This window comes from Poeciliopsis prolifica, unplaced genomic scaffold, assembly GCF_027474105.1.
Source record: "Poeciliopsis prolifica strain line A6 unplaced genomic scaffold, Auburn_PproV2 SCAFFOLD035, whole genome shotgun sequence".
In the NCBI taxonomy this organism is placed as follows: domain Eukaryota; kingdom Metazoa; phylum Chordata; class Actinopteri; order Cyprinodontiformes; family Poeciliidae; genus Poeciliopsis; species Poeciliopsis prolifica.
Window position 1 is genome coordinate 1,667,677 of NW_026562410.1, and position 16,802 is coordinate 1,684,478.

General features: G+C 42.3%; 1 protein-coding gene across 10 annotated transcripts in view; it reads left to right on the forward strand.

The window, feature by feature from the left end:
• The first annotated feature begins 4,050 nt into the window (after positions 1 to 4,050).
• ntng2b (netrin g2b) overlaps positions 4,051 to 16,802 on the forward strand; it is a 78,220-nt gene continuing 65,468 nt past the window's right edge. For 7 of the 10 annotated variants that reach the window (XM_055052552.1, XM_055052550.1, XM_055052551.1 and 4 more), the window contains exons 1-2: positions 4,051 to 4,400; positions 5,448 to 6,208. In XM_055052552.1, coding sequence (XP_054908527.1) covers positions 5,990 to 6,208 — 219 coding nt within the window. In that variant the 5' untranslated portion in view covers positions 4,051 to 4,400; positions 5,448 to 5,989. The other 3 variants (XM_055052547.1, XM_055052548.1, XM_055052549.1) reach the window with 3 other exon arrangements.

Below are 16,802 nucleotides of genomic sequence, written 5' to 3' on the forward strand. Positions count from 1 at the left end.
TTTTACAAGTCTTGATATCAAACAGCGACACGCCCAGCAAATACTAAAAGCAGATTTCAAATTAAGATTTAATTTATAAAGAGATAAAAGCTGCCCAGACCAACCTTGACTTGCATGAAAAAGTGTTTTCTTCAGATCTCGTTTGCCTTGCTCCTGCTGAAAGAAAAAAAGAGTTCATATTTTTAAAAAAGCAAACGAAAAAAAACATCTAAATTACCCACAATGCTTTCTGAAAAATATTTTTTGGTCTGATGATACAAAAATAAGTTGTAAAACTATGCAGCATTTTGATTGACTTAAAATGGGTGATATATCATACAATATTTCATTTTTCATAGACTGCTTTGTCATGAATCACTTTAAAAACAAATGGACATCAACAGAGGGATGAGAAGTTGGGTGTTCCTGTTTTTATAGCCTAATTAGATCATTTCTTGTTTGATTAAAAAAGACATTACTTAAATGTTGCTGACGTACAAAGAGTAATAAAAGGAGATCACATCCAGAATAAAATGGAAATTTGTTCCCTCTTACACATAAAATGCCTAATTACCAAACTCCATCTCATATAAGAGATTTGATAGTTCCACTTCACACTGAACGTTCAAGTTTATAAAAGTACAGGGTGATTTTCAGTCACCTCTTTTGTAGAGCCGCGTACCAATGTTCACTTTTATGACTGGACTAACTTTTTTTTTTCTTTTCGATAAAGAATGTACTTAGTGTGCTTTTTCCCCCCCTGCATCTTTGTGTGTTTTGTTACAGGCCTGCTATCTGGTCAGAAGGCATTCCGGTTTCAACACATTGAATACTTAAAATATTTTTGCATGTGCGCTGCTCGTTTGAAACCTTCCAAAAGTTTTACACTGATTTATGCTCGACAGAGACTCCTCCACCGCTTCACTCCGGCGCTGTCCTTTCAGCAAGCAGAGCGCGGGAAAGAGAGATGAGTCCTGTCCTGAACCTTGTCCAAACTCTGCAGGTGGCCTCGATGAAGGGTATGCTTTTCTTTGTGTGTTTTTTTTCATCAAGGTCTGCCAGCTAGGCTATCCTGACAGTCCCATCCTCTGCCAAAATTCAAAGACTGAGAGAGAAAGAGAGGAGAAGAACAGAGGAGTCTCGTCTGGTCTTGCGATATATTTATGCAACTCTTTAGAGTAAAGAAGAAGAAAACTTAATTAGAAGAGAAAACGTGTGTGTATATGAGCAGCTTGAAAATCTTTACCCGACCATTCTGCGCTCTGTGCAGTAATAGAGCAACACCGGCAAAGGAAATGAAGGCCGTGACGCATTGTTTGGCGGCGTACTGTAGTGCTTACAAGTCTGGACAGGTTGTTCTATTGTTATTGATGCTCTTATTTGGGTGAACATAATTTAATTCCAAGAAACAGTATCACTCATTCATCACGTCGAGGGTTGACATTTCTATCAGGCTTATCGATGCACAGTCAAGTGAATTTAGCAAAGTGTAAAATCATACGCAGATGTAGATGGGCTGCCGTTGACGGAAAGTGATCATCTTGCATGTTGGAGGAAACGCGGAGCAGTCGCGTACACGAGTCGAACCGAAATGCGGCCGGGCTCTCACAGCCTACACGTATAATCTGCAGCCGGTTGTGGAGAAAAGCTGTTCAGAGCTTCATCATACCAAGTCACGTTTCGAGCCCGGCCGGTGGCCTCTGACCACAGCTGAATCAGTGGTGAACTTCTGGCTCAAATCACGGGCACCGAGGAGGAAATGTGACAGTTTGTTGCAAATGTTTCAAATTCTGCAAAGCGAGTGAAACCCAAAGCACCTTTTGGAGGTTTAAAAGTGAAGGTGAGAGCGCTGCTGAATCATTTTTCTCAGCCTCCGACAACGACGCATGGTTTGTGCTTCATCTTTGACTCAGTGGCTGTTTGATAAGTTCTGCAGGAGCCTTTTTTTTTTCTTTTTTTTGCCTGCTTGAGTGTGATAACAATTACAGGCCTGTCTGTGTTGCTACATATCAATTGCCTCTTATGGAAGCGAATGTCACATTTTCATTCTTCTATTGATCCCTGGAGGCGCCAGTGTTTGGGAGGGGTATATATCCATCTGGGCTTGCTGACAGGGATTGGAGACATGGGGTCTGTTAAAACCCTCAACTTTGGAAAAAGGGTGAAAACTCATGTAAATCAGGATGGGTCAAACTGACAAAATGCTATATATATATATATCTGGGGTTAGAATGAAATGAAGTGTTGTCATTTTCCTGTCACATGAAAAAGTCTGACTCAGCAACAAGCAGAGGGACCCAATTCCCCGTTGACTGCACAAACATATGAACAATAGAAAACGTGTTGAAGGCACAACTTGTGGATAGATTATGTTTTTTTGCTTCTGCATCTTTCCTTCCTGATGACACCCCAAAAACTGTCACAGCTCTGAAAGAAAACACCTGCAGAAAGTAAAATCCATCCACCCATCATCGTCTTCTGCTTATCCGATATCGGAGCAACAGGTCCAGCTAATTCTGGGGGGGAAAGTAAGCTCAATAAAAATAAATATAATATAATTCTACTCGTAATCAAAATATCAAGCATTGAGTAACTAAACGATCCTATGAACATGCACCTCAACATTTGCATGCGAGATCAAAACACATGAAGAAATATTTTGTTGAATGAAAGTTGGGTTGCCGACCACCTGCTATTCTTCTCTCTCAAGTTTGCATTTCATAGCACAATCAGTAGCTTTGCTTGTGGATATACTTTCAACCAGGAAGTTATTCAACACCATCGCCATCAACAGAAAGCTTAGTTTCACTTTTACATTTGTATTATAGAAGATAAAATGCTCTGCTACTGTATTTATTCTAATTATCGTGTCCTCTTAGATGGTGTACCAACATGGAAAATTGCTTTATCATTTACTGTGTTGCAATTTTTGTTTCATATTAAAAATGTGTATACTCGGGGTGCTGTGGTGGTGGTGGGGTTAAGCACAACCCACATATGGAGGCCTTAGTGCTCCATACGGCGTCGCAGGTTCGATTCCCGGCCTGATGACCTTTGCTGCATGTCTTCCCCTTTCCCCACCACTTTTCCCCTTTGACCTCTACTATGTGGAAACAGTACAACACTGACCCAGATGTTCCTGAAAACTCAGTCTGATACTTACAATGCTTGTTCATAATCACATTCCTTCTTCCTTTTTTTGTTTTGTTTGTTTCTTCCTTTGGTTCTTTCTCTTGTAGCTCTTTCTTTCTTTTCTCTTTCTCCCTTTTTTCAGGGCCGCCTTAAGTCAAGCTAAGTGAAAACATGGACTGAAGCAAGGTGCACCTGAGGGTGTTGCCCCTGGTCAGATCGCCCAATCAACAACTCCAGTGCCTCTTATAAGTTTTACTTCCATTTTGAACATGTGGGAAATCACCGATTCCCCCCACAAATGAAGCACCATGGTGATGCTCTGCAAAACTTTAATGCAGTCATTAAAATAAATAAATAATAGAAAAATAAAAACTTATAAAAAGAAAACATAAACTATACCTATAGACCATATGTCGTGGTCATTTCTTGGTAAAGTGATTGGATTCAGCTGTGAACTCCGAATCTAGCTTCTTATTTTTCATCCCCGGAAACTATAGTTCAAAACTAACTAGTCACGATCTTGGATGCTCCTCCGTCTTCCCGCCCGGTCCTGGACACAGAGCCCGGTGCTGATCGGACCTGACAGGGGGGTGAGGACAACTGAGAGCGGCGGCGCACCGGGGAAGTTGCACCGCCCCGGTTCAGGTAGCTGGACTGGAGCAGATAGAAGCTGAGATAGTGATTGAAAGTGATGGTAAAAGGATTTAGCCTCGGCATTAACACAGAGAGAGAGAGAGAGAGGGAAAGAGGGAGGGAGAGAGAGAGGAAGAGAGAGAGGGAGGGAGGGTGATATTTTCCATAAAGCCCTTTCCACCCCCCTCCCCTCCCTCTCTTTCTGCCCTTGAGCATCCGGGGTAAACCCGAAGCTTGTAAAGTGGGAACAGGAGGAGGAGGGACGGAGGAGGAGAGGGGGTGGGGGGCTGATCGGGGCGGGCTCAAGCCTTTCTTCAAACTCAATATTTTATACTTTTGATACTCCCTGACGGTGGAATTCATTCCTCTTTTCCCGGCCGATCCCAGATCTAGGACACCGCTGAGCCATCAGCGCGCAGACATCTACGGTGGGATAAAAGAAAGATCTGAAAATAGGAAGAAGAAAAAAAGTATCCGGCGGACCGCAAATAAGAATAAGAATAAGAATTTTATTTTATTTTTTTAAAGCAACAAACAGCGCGCAGGGCAGATTGATATCGGGAGTACAGTGAGGAGACGGCGGCGGGGAGCGAGTACAGTGGAGGATCGGAGGGGATTTATAGCGCTGACTGGCCTCAGAGAGACGCGTGCAAGAAGTAAGTGCTCTATCTGGTCAAGCATTTCGCAACACGGTGCGTTTACATTGCCGGACGTATGTGCACGCAAAACGGAGCACTGGGGGAGCGAGGGGTTGTGTGTCGGGAGTGGACAGACGGCCTCTTTGAGCTTTAATCTGAATCAGTCAGAAAGAAAAGGCAACGAGTCAATAAACAGTTTGTGTGCGGTGTGTGTGAGCAATGCTGCACTGTCGGGTGCATAACTGTGGAAACTGACACACCCCTGAATGATCGGTGCCGAGGGGGGAAAACCGCCCGGGCTACTTGTCAAGTGGACAAAGTCTGCGTGGGTCGGGATGTGCTGTTCGCGGACCGGACTTCTGTCACAAGGCGGGTGAGGGTCGGATTACAATCCTTGGAAATGACAACGGAAGCGTAATCTGTGGTCTCATTTATAAATGCGTGAGGGAGGGGAAATAAATTAGAGTTGAATTAAGTTTGGAGTTTCCGCTTAAAGTTGGTTGCGCTGTGAAATAAGAATAGCTGAGAGGTTTCTCTAATGCACCCGATGAACCTAAAAAATAATAACTTTCTGGCCCCCACGGAACCACAAAAGATATTCTTCCAACTCTGCATTTTGCACAAGCTCCAGTCAAATAATAATAGTGATGATAACGAGAATAATAAAAAAGGATGACCCAAATAGATGTTGAGTGGTACTTTTTACAGTGCAATCGTGGTTGCAACATCTGTAGCCCACTCTGCAGCACGAGAGGAATTACACGCACCGGACAGCAGCACGTGTTTTTACGCACAAGATTAAGGTGCACAGACAGGCGCCTTTTTGGCGGGTTTTACATGCCCAATAATTTTGAAGCGCGATGCACCGCAGGTTAGAGAGGACGACTTCAAGTTTAAACTCTCAGTGGAAACAAAGAAGTAGTGTGGCAAGTATGTGTGGTATGATGCATTTCGTTCATAAAAAAGTTTCTAGGCTGCACAACAAGCAGTGTCAGTAAATAATGTAATTCTATGCTGTTGGTTTTTTTTTTTTTAATTGAACTTTTCCTCTTACTGTCGTCGCAGCGCTCCAGATCTACAAGAGGAGTCCAGGCGGTCTGAGCCCCTTCAATGGATCTAGCCGGAGACGCAGCCGCTGCTTTTTCACCTTCCCCTCCCGGCGCCGCTGTTCCGCTGCAGGACCCCTCTCTCTGAAACATGGATTCCCGTGAGCATCTCCCACCCAACTCCCTACAACATTATGGTAAAAGTGCACACCGAGAGTCCTCTCAGTAACGGTATCCGCCCATCCGTTCCCGTGGAAACCAGCCGTCCCGAGCAACAAACCTCTTTACCTCTGTCTCTCTCTCTCGTCTCTCCCCCGGGGGACGTCAGTGCACTCAGTGTCAGGCGACGCTGAGTGAAAGTTGCGTATCTACCTGTCTCCTTTCACCTGAGGGATTCCAATCCAACGCTGAGAGGCGAGTCCTTTTAAAAGTCGCGCGGTGGTCAGGATGCTCACGTTCTCCCTGTGATCACCCCTCCATGCGCTTTACCTCTCCTCTGAGCCGTGTGGCCCCCTCACCCTGTGCCGGACCCTGCTCCATACGCCACTCCCCAGGCCTGCCATGCTCCTCCGGGCCGCGTTGTTGCTGCTGCTGCACTGTTTGGCCTCCGCCCTCGGCCAGTATAACATGTGCAAGTCACTGGTGAGCACGGACGAGGGCTCGGTGTGGGAACATTACGCATGCCAGCCCAGTCCCGCGTCCATGAAGGACTACATGCGGATCAAGGTGGATCCTCCCGGAATCACGTGTGGAAACCCACCCGAGAGGTTCTGCACTCTGGTAGGTTGAGTCACGCACCTGTGATTTTTATTATTTATTTTTCTCAGTGTATCAATAAGTGAAGGGTGCTGGTTCGTGGCAGAGTGCTTGAAAACTTTTATTCAGGTTGTGCCAGACAGGACTGAGATCACGTGAAGCTTGAAGGGGTGGCAGGAAAAGTGACAAGCGAGAAGTCAGAGCAAGATTGACACTTAAACGTTTGACCTTGAAAAGACAGTGACGTTTGCACCTAACATGAACTTTATGACCTTCAGTCAAACTCATATTTAGACTCATAGAAAGAGCCCCAAATTATTCTGGATGAAATGCAGATAGCAGGACCTTTCACTTCCAAGGACACTACAGGATGAGCTGAGGGAGAAGAAAAAACTCGTTAAAATGTCTCCTAAAGCCTGCAGGCCAGTCCTGGCTAATGAAGGTATAATAGTTTGAAATAAAGGTAATAAAGTCTCAATCATAAGAATGCAATTAGGTTTCTCTTCCTTTCTGTGCTCAATGAGAAGTTTTCTATCTGAGCTTTGACTCATGTCTTGACTCACTGTGTGTGAGAGACGAGATTTGTTTGTATTTTTTTTTCCCTTGACAATTGACCCGCTGTCACTGAACGTCCACTCACTGGCGATGACCGCTGCAGAAGGCGCCAGACGTGTCTCCACAGCCGTGACTCAAAATCTCACAAGCAGTGTTAGAACCGATGTGTAGGACTGTCTATGTCATGTTATATAATAATGCAATTCTGTTAACTGTCCATTTTTTTTCTAAGTTAGAAGATATTTGCTACTTTGGGAGAATTTTTACCTTCTTCTGGAATAGGCTGATAATTAACAGGTGAAGTCGTTTAAACAGGAACGGATAACGCGTACCTCGGATACCTAATGGTTAATGACTTGTTTTAGTAGCGGAAGGCGGCGTTGTTTTGAGTGAAACCTCTCCGCTTAAGAGATTAGATGGACCTGAGTGAGGCATGAGGTGAAGTGATGCCTGCTGCCATAACGTATTGACGTCTGCCCCCTAATGGCCCGGGCCTGGAAACTTCTATAACTATGTTTCTGAGTGAGCGATGATGAAATATTGATGCAGCCCTTAATGGGCTTCCTTACAAGGGTTGGCTGGCGACGCTTCATTCCAAGGATCCTGAGTGTGCTGCACAGCTGATGAGACAGAAAGAAAGAAGGGTGATGGAGGGCGGGACAGGAAGGAGTCTGGGCTTAGTCAGCACTTTCTTGTGGGATGGGATGGAAGCTTTACGGTGGAAAGTTCTGGTTCCCGTAAGGTCATTTGTGGTTGTGGGGATTGAAGCAGGTCCCAGACTGCTCTGATTAGGGGGTTTAGATAGTAAGGTTTACATGAGAAAGGAGGGCTGTCACCTTAATATTCCAAAATGCTCTGACTATATTTCTCAGAGAGGCTATTTTTTTCTGAAGTATAACCGTTCACTGTGCATGTGAGGGTTCCTTTGCCTCAAGTCTTCTGCAGCGTGACAAGTGTTCATTCGCTGACTGCTTCCATTAGAGACACCAAATTGGCATTGCCGATCATTTATTAATATGCACTAGGCCTGGACGATTATCAATAAAGACATTCTGAATATTCAAAAAGCTTCGAAACGCCTGACTTTTCCTATCACGCTATTGCTGCTGATTGTAGACATTTCATTTCAGTGCCACTGAAAGCGTCGGTGTGGCCAGCAACACCCTCACCTGTGCAGAATAATGCAGCAAGCCCCATCCCCCACTTGTTGCTAGGCACTGCTGGTTGAAAGAAGACTACTACATTTTCTACATTTTTAAACTTTCCACAGAAAAGAAAGTGAATTCAAATGTGGAATATTTCTGGATGTGACAAACAGGAATAATCATGGTATTTACTGAAATATTTTAAAGCTATGGCAGGGTGTTTAATCTCTTTTTGTGTTCTGTAAAAATGTAACATTTAGACCAAAGTCTATGCTATATTATGACAAATGTAACACTTGTAACGTCATGCAGATCTCTGGCTATTTTACTGCACACTGCTGGTCAGCTTGCTAAGTAAGAGTTCTAGACTTTTACACTAATAAGACAGTTTTAGCTGTTTAGAAACATTCCCATACTTGTGATATTTGTGCCACTCAATAAGGAGCAGAAAGGGAGAATGGTATTGTTTACTGTGTCACTGTGTGAGGTTCTATATAGTCCATTTAACAGAATGTGCTTATTATAACTATTAATTTCCTGTTTTAAATTTAAACAAAAAAAGGAAAACTTTTGTTTTGCTATTTCGTAGAAAAACCACAAAACGGTGGCATTTGCCTAATGTGCACATCGTGATTTATTTTAGGGAAGCATCTTTTTTTTCCCCCTTCTTTGCCATGTCTAGTTTTAGCAGCTACACAGAGAAGTCAGTATCATATCTAATTGGTTTACTTTTTCAGTCACTCATTCAGAAACGCCAGAAATCAAGAGTGAAATTCTTCTCACTTGGGAATATATATATATTTATATATATGAAAAAAGTCTTTACATCCCAACGCGCCAAGTCGTTCATCTATAAAAAGACTTGAGATAAGCTGCGGAAGATGCAAAGTACTTTTTTCCCCCCCTCCATCTCTCACCCTACAGAATGAGTGTTACTACACACTCTGGGAGAATTCACTTTTTTAAAGCATAGTGGTTTCCATTGCTTCCATCACTTTACAGTAAGTTTTGCTTCTTCCTGCTCTATAGGGATCTTTTTTTTCCCTACTCCATTCATCTAACTCGTTTCTTGGGAATGCAGTATCGTGTCTGCACAGCCAACGCAGCCAGCATCATGTTGGCTTCTTTCAACGTGACACGCTTCCAGCACTTTGAAAAAGATGCTACTGTCACCAATGCTGCATGAGGAGCTTCAGTAGTTTTTTTTTTAAAGTTTTTTCTCTTGTGTGTGTGTGTATCTTCATTGTATAATCTACTATAGGGTTTGTAGGGAGTGATGGAGCAAAGATATTCAAGGCAAGAATGCTGCAGATAGGCAGCTAATGATGAGAAAGAGGCGGGCCAGATCAAAGCTGAGGCATAAAGACGAAACCCTTCTACTGTCCCGCAAAGGCACTCACAGCGCCTGTCTTAAAAATGCTGCATTTAGAAGGGTTTGGTTTTTGTTTGTTGCTGTGGTGTTTTTTTTTTTTTTTTTTTTTTTTGGGTTTGAAACCAAACCTTCAGTCAGCCATCTCCCTTGGGTGGAGAACAGAGAGCAGTCGAATGCTAATGGGAATGTGCATGTGTCTCGGAATGTGGCATTAACAGGGACCGGTCAGGGTTTGAGAAACATGTGGACGGGTTGGCTGAGAGTGTGCGTTTAGTATGTCTAAAGGAAGACCCAAAAACAACAACCAAAAAAAAAAAAAAACACACACACACACATATACACCTTGCTGTTCCACAACACATTTGCCCATTTTAGAAGCTAGAAATCAGCCAGCTCTAAAAATAGACATGAGAGGAGAGAGGAGCCGCGCAGCAGCGGAAGGGGAGCATGCAGGAAGGGGAGAAAGATGGCAGCTGGTAGTGTGGATCAGTGCATCTCAGACTGGGCCCGTGGCCATAATTCAGGCTCACTGCATGGTGTAGCCTTGCCAGACCCGGATGGCCTGCCCTGCCCAGCAGTGGCCCATCAAGGCCACACGAGAGGACGGGGTGGGAGGGGGCATCTAAATCCAGCAGTGGGCCAAATCTTGATGAAGCTGCTTGGTGCAAATGATAGCCCAGGTGGCCAGTGTCCTGATAAAACTCGACTGGGGGTGAATACGGGAGCTGGTCTCACGCTGCAAGGCGTACAGTAATTGGCGAAGGGAACGGATAGTCGAGGAGAGCGGGCAGCGAGAGTGAATGTACAAACAACGAACATGGGGGAGGGTGCAGTGATGTAATGGTGTGGCTCGCTTTCCCATCAGGACACGGTTGAAAGTGATCTGAGAGTGTTTAGATGTGTTGGCAGAACGGGAGGATAGTTTTAAGTGAGATTTATCCTTCACTGAGGTGTTTCTAAGAGGGATTGGCCGCAGGCGCTTAAACAGCCTGAGGTGGACTTAGTAAACCACCTTATCAACCAACCAGGATCTCTGGACAGATACCTGTTTGAAGAGGAGGAAACATATGTAGGCGCTATGAAACAATTTGAGCATGATTACGAGTGTGAGGGATTCAGTAACGCAGACGGCCAACGCAAAGCAATTTTTATGAGCAGTTTGATATTTTTCTGCTCTAGATGTGGTCATAACTGTATGCTTAGCAAATAAATGCAAGGTTTCTTTTAAAAATCTTAGCTAGAAAAAAAAAACCTTGGTGCAACTTTTTGATTTGAAGTATTAAAAAGCCTTTGAAGGCTCTCATTATTTCTTCCACTTGAGATTTATTCTGTTCCAAAAGTCTTTTCATTATGTGGTTTATAAAAAAACATTGAACAAAGGAAAACCCAGATGTCTTTGGCTTCCTAAAAGCATTTGAATATACATATTTCTCAGAAACATCCTTGTTTTGTTTTGGTTTGAGTCAAAATCAGGAAATTTCCAACATGGCTCCAGATCAGGAACGTCAGAACTAGGCTTAGACTTTAAAGCTGAACAGGAGAGTATTTAAGATTCATTCTGAAAATTGAGAAAAATATTTTTGTTTTTCTGTCTTCACTATAAAAATAACTCCAGTTTAATTACGTTAAAACAGTCATGCAATAAGTATGTTTGAGTAATTTAGAAGCTGCTTTACTAAAGAAAGAAATATTTCCTGGATAACAAGTGACTGTCTTCCTTTTTCAAAAATGCTATTACTTTTAAACAAATTGCCTTCTTTTTACATTTTTTTTTACATTGGATAATATGGCTTACATGTAACATTTCACATCTCCATTTGGATTTAAAGTCTTTAAATGCTGAAAGATTTACCTATTGGTTTGTGTTATGTCTTAAAAATATATATTTTGTTTCAGAATAAAAAAATGAAAGTATCTGACTGCTATTTTAAAATAATAATAATAATAATAAAAAACTAGTCTTAAACTTCTGGAGATCCATCACAGGTCCACAAAGGGCGGCAACATGAGAGTCCTCAACCTACCCTGAAAAGATATGATTACAGGACTCAAAATTATTATTAAAGTGTAAGGATTAGGAAAAAAAATGTCAGAGGTTCAAAGTAGCAAAGAAATGAGGTGCAACTCCCTAGGTGAAGCAATGACAAACTTGAGGCTGTATGAGGTACTTTAATTAAACCTGGTGTCAGTCCAGTGACATCCTGTACAGCTGCTGTGCTTTACCAAGAGGAATAGTGTTATTCTTTAGGTTTGTTGCTCTTCCAAAATCTAGCAATAAAGAAATAACTTAATATTTTGTTACACAGTCCATATCTCAGTTGATATATATAAGGGGATAATAAAATCCCCTTTTCTTGCTCCTGCTTTGTGGTTGGCTTCAAATTGAAAAACATCAATAACATATAGCTGCTTTTCTCTGAATTCAGCTCTTAAGTGCTTACTGAGAAAACAGCAAGTGTTTTCTCTAAGAATGTGGTTCTCCCAATGAAGTGCATCTGCTGCAGTCTAAGTTAAGTTTTGAATTTTTGCTTTTTAAATAACATGTCCAGGTCCAACTGTGGGGACTTTAGCAAGATGAGTTCAGCTGCTGCTGCTTTGGAGCGGCATGATGTCTCTGCTCTGTCCTTCTCTCCTCTTCCTCCTCCTCCAGTCACACATGCCTACAGTAAACATTTCTTCTTCTTCTTTTTTTTTTTTTCCTTTTTCCTTGCGCACACACACCCCCACACACACACGCACAAACACACACACAAAGACATAAACAACACCTGCCCACGCAAACGCACACCTAAGATACATTTACACGCGCCGAGGAGCTGTTTGGTGACGGGGAAGGCATTTCACAAGAAACCAATAAACAGTGTTTCAGGTAATTAAAGCAAAAAAAATAAAAAAAAAAACCCTAGGACATTACGGTATGTGGTGTTTTATTCATAAATATACCAGCAGCATGCGAGAGTTTGGATAAATCGAGATAAAATGATGTCTGTTAAAAATAGCAAAATAAGTCAAAGGTGACATGCTGTTAATATGGAGTTAGAGATAAAGCATTTATTTAATTTTGATGCTAAAGCACTTATTTTATAGATGAAATAGAACAGGTACTGGAAGCATACCTTTAAGCACTCTGCCTGGTTAAGTCTTACCATCAAAGGATTTAGCACCTACTTATAGCACTATGATTACTTTTCCCCCTTGGCCTTTTAGTTTTTATTTGAGCGATTTTCACCAGAACTGTTGCCAGTTTCTCAAAACTCTCAAAGCTTTGGCCAGCTCAGGAATCACAGCTATTTTATGGAATTGTGTAAGGTTGTGGCAATACGTAGAATTAATTAAACTTTGATGGGGATGATAAATGCTTTGCTGCAAATGAAAGCGGAGAACACTTTGTTAATTTTTTTAAATACCTGCTAACAGTGAGTATTTATTGCTTTTGTTCAGACTAAACTGAAGTTGCGTCTTATTAATCTGTTCCTCTTTCACTTGTGCAGAACTTTTCACCTCAGCCATCTGTGATTCCTTTTTTTCTTATTTTCTCTTCCTGAATTCAAATAAAATCAAATTTTTTAAAGAGGATTGTCACTTAAAGCAATCACAGGGCAAAATATTGAATAAAATAAAATAAGTGTTAAAAAAGAAGAAAAAGAAATCCAGCACAGTCATGCAGCTCAGGGTTTGTATCTGCTTAGATGAATTTTTAACAACATTTCATTTATTTTATTTATGGTTGCCTGAACAAGTTAGGAGTTACTGTGCAGCTCTAAAGCAGAGGTGATCCCAGTCTTTTTGAACTAAATGTGCATCTACTTGAAAAAAAGTAAAATAAATTAGTGGGTGTTGGAGCATCAGACCAAAAACCAGAATTGTCCACTTCTGCTTACCAGCCACTTTCCTAAACTCCACATTTGTTTCATTTCAGTCCTTAAAAGATAGAGAACATCTGCAGTCACACTTTTATGGTACTTGAAGGGACTGTTTTCTTTTTTGTTAGGGATACCCAAATGTTTGTATTCGCCTCTATGCACGTGCAGATTTGTCAGGCAATATTCAGACGGAGAGGAACCACCATCGCCCTCCTTGAAAAAGAACTTCCAGCGTGACGGAAAGATGTCATAAGTGAAAAGCAATATCCCGTTCTCATCCCTTCTGTGGCCTTTTTAATGGGAAGGTCGTTCTGTTTGATGTTTCCTCAAAACATAATAAATTGTGTTGCGTGTGTGCCTGCCTTTATTCCCCTCGCCACCAATATAAGACAAAAACTTCTGAAAGTGGAAGGAGACGAGAGAGCAGGAGAGCACAGCGACATGTTTCGAGTGGAGAGAAATGAACAGGAAGGGCGATGAGAAGCAGGTGAAGAACAGTGATTTCCATGTAAATACATGTTGGTAAAGTGTTTTACCTGGAAAAATTAAAAATCTGTTTTTCACTTTTTTTGAAGTAATTAAGAGCAATAAGTCACATTGACAACATTCCTCTTGTAAGGTGATATTTAGGAAGCAGGAAAGCATTGTGTTTTTTCACACTCACAAGACGCTGTGTGGTAGAAAACGAATATTGTGAACATTATACCAATGATGTTACACCAGCCTTATGCTACAAAATTGGTGATGGTAGCATCATGCTATGAAATTGCTCTTCTTTGGCATGGTCAGGAAATTGGTCAGAGCCTAATTCAGTTCAAATGCTATAAACATTCACAAAACAAGGAGTAAACTACAGGGGTGGACAGGGCAGCAAGGCGAACAAATAACTGCAGCATAAAACACTGCTGTGCAAGATGGTGAGGACTAAAATGAATATAATGATATAAAAAATTTGGCTTTACAATAACTGAATATTGCAGGTGTCCAGCTCAACTTGAGTTAAAATCTGTGGTGTGTCTTTCAAAAAGATTTAAAAGTTGGGTGAGTCAGGGCAACTTTGATGTCCTTGATGGACATAGAGGTAGATGAAATGGTTTGAATAAAAGGACATTTAAGTGTCTGTGGGTGGAAACGACAAATTGAAATTATAGTGAAAGGTGGATGCAAAAAAAGGGGGGTTCGAATACTTTTCCTTATTGTCTTGGTTCCCATTGTTGTCCCGCGAGTCGAAACAAGGATTCCACTCGTCACTGGGGCATAATGGCAGCTGTTGTGGTGGAGGCAAGAGCCCAGTGAGGATAATTGCTGGAGGAGCTTAGAGACATGGGCCACCTGCTGCAGCATTAGGCCTGGATCACACAGAGACAGAACGTGTTTGCAGGAGTTTGTGACTGTACTTGCGCAGATATGCCAAGGAGCAGGGACAAAGCAGTGGCAGGCGGCGGAGGGGGATAAGGAGGACAAGGTGCACAAAAGGACTTAGGCATAACCTCGCGTAAAGCTCTTGCGGGGGATGAAAATCTTCCCGCCTCTATTATTGTACAGTGCGTATCACCTCTACTGTTGCTAATCCCGTAGGGCTCTGTGAGGTCAGAGCAAACTGACGAGCAGCAACATGCAGCTGTTTGACACAAGGGCTCCAACAAAGTGTAAGAAAAATCGCATGAACTTTTATTTCCATTGCTGCTGACGCGGCTTCGCCTGCGCACAAAGCCGCCACACAAAGGGCGACTCCTCTGTGGGAGTGCGAGGGCTAACCTGGAAGGAGTTCGCTCTGTATCTGGGACAGGATGACAGGGCGGTCATTTTCAATAGGATTTGTGGGGTCAAGGGTCATCTCCAGAACAACAGCGTTCTAATCTCCGCTTCCAAGTGTGTAAACATTTGTCTGGAGCGGGGTCGGGAGGCGCGCTAACATGAGCAGCTGGACCTCCAACAGGGCAGCCACTCGCGCTCCCAACATCCTCAGCAACTCGCCTCACCTGACTCTAATTGTCTGTTTGCAGTTGTTTGCGTGCACGGTAGATTATCATCCTAAGTGTGTTTGTGCTGACAGTGATCTCTATCCGAGTCGCTGCAATGGGGGTAATTGGGTTATCAGGTGGTAAACAACACTGTGATGTGGCTTCAGTGTGAAGCAAGATGTATCATCTGCAGTTCGTGGTGTATAGATAGTGTCGCTCCACAGCTGTGTCTTCACATGCATTATGAGCCCAGCTTTCCTCAGCACCACCTCAGCGTTTGCTTTTGTTTAGAGTTTTCCCGCTCTGCGCTGTCACCACAAATCAGATGATTTATAGCGATAGCCTCACAGGATTCCAACTTCTTCCTTTTCGGTGTTACTCCGCAAGAGTGGCTTTGAGTGACTGCTCACTTTCCCGCCGAGCAGCACCGACAGACGCTGCCCCTCACTGGCTCCGGATGTGAAAAAGTGAACGTCTGCAAAGAAGCAGTGACACATGATCTACGCTCGCACGGTGCATCAATATAATGCGGTATTGCTTTCACGTTAGAGCTTACATCATAAAGAAGAAACTGCTGTTTCATGTGATACTCCACCAAGATCTTTTGAAAATTGACCGCTCAGCCTCCGCGGAACTGAAAGGAGGCAATAAAAAGTTGAAATTCACAATAGTTGCAAAAAAAACAACAACAAAAAAACAAACAAAACACCCCTAAAGTTGTCCCTTTTCTGGCCATTCACACAACTTTTCTCCATCTGTCTGCTCAGCATGTAGGAATACTCACATTTCCATGCGAAACCTGCACTGCAAACAGATATCTGGAAGGCTCATTAGCGTGCGCTTTGGATTGAGCAGGTTAAAACGCCCTGCTGGTTTCTGCCGCCATTTAACCATCGATGATGTGAAAGGAAACGTTGCATCCACCTTTTAAAGGCCGCAGGGGGTTTGAGGTTGATGGTCAAAAAACAAATTTTGGTTGAAAATGTCGGCAGTCAATTGCAGCTTCATGAAATGAAAATTAACTTTGTTTGTACTTTTAGATTAATAGTGCATCAGATTGTGATCCAATATTTATCAAGCTGTAACTCACACATGATAAAATTGAACTTTTTTAGCTGATTTAATGACTTGTGGTGCTTTCTACGCTTTTTTCACACAGTCCAAAAAATATTTGACTAGCTTTTTCTACTTTTCTATGTCTCAAGTGTGCAACGTAACTTAAAGACAATACTTTCCCATATGTTCCATAAAGTTCCACTTCCCTCAAACATCAGGCAACATATCGGAAAAAAACATAAATTGTGTTAAAGGTTTGTTTGCAACAAGGGCGAACATTATGCACATTCCAAGCTTAGGGCCAGGACTTTAACACACTCTTTTTGATTAATTGATTATCAAAATTGTAACACAATTTTTATTTATTTCTTTGCATACAAAAGTTCTGCTAGAAGTACCTTTTGACAGCTATTAAACATTATTTTAAACAAATTTCTGCACAAATTCTGATGTGATATTGTAATCTCAAATGTCTTCTTTTCATTACATGGGAAATCATTGTAATTAACGAAAAAACAAGATTTGAAAGCATCAGTTTCTCTGTGTTCATATTCAGTCAGCTGGCTGCCCCTCCTCCACTTTACGTGATTTCTATAAAAAAAATGTAAAAGCCTGTGTCTCGGTGTATGGAAGGAAGCAAGAAGCCACACTGTTCCTTGGCAG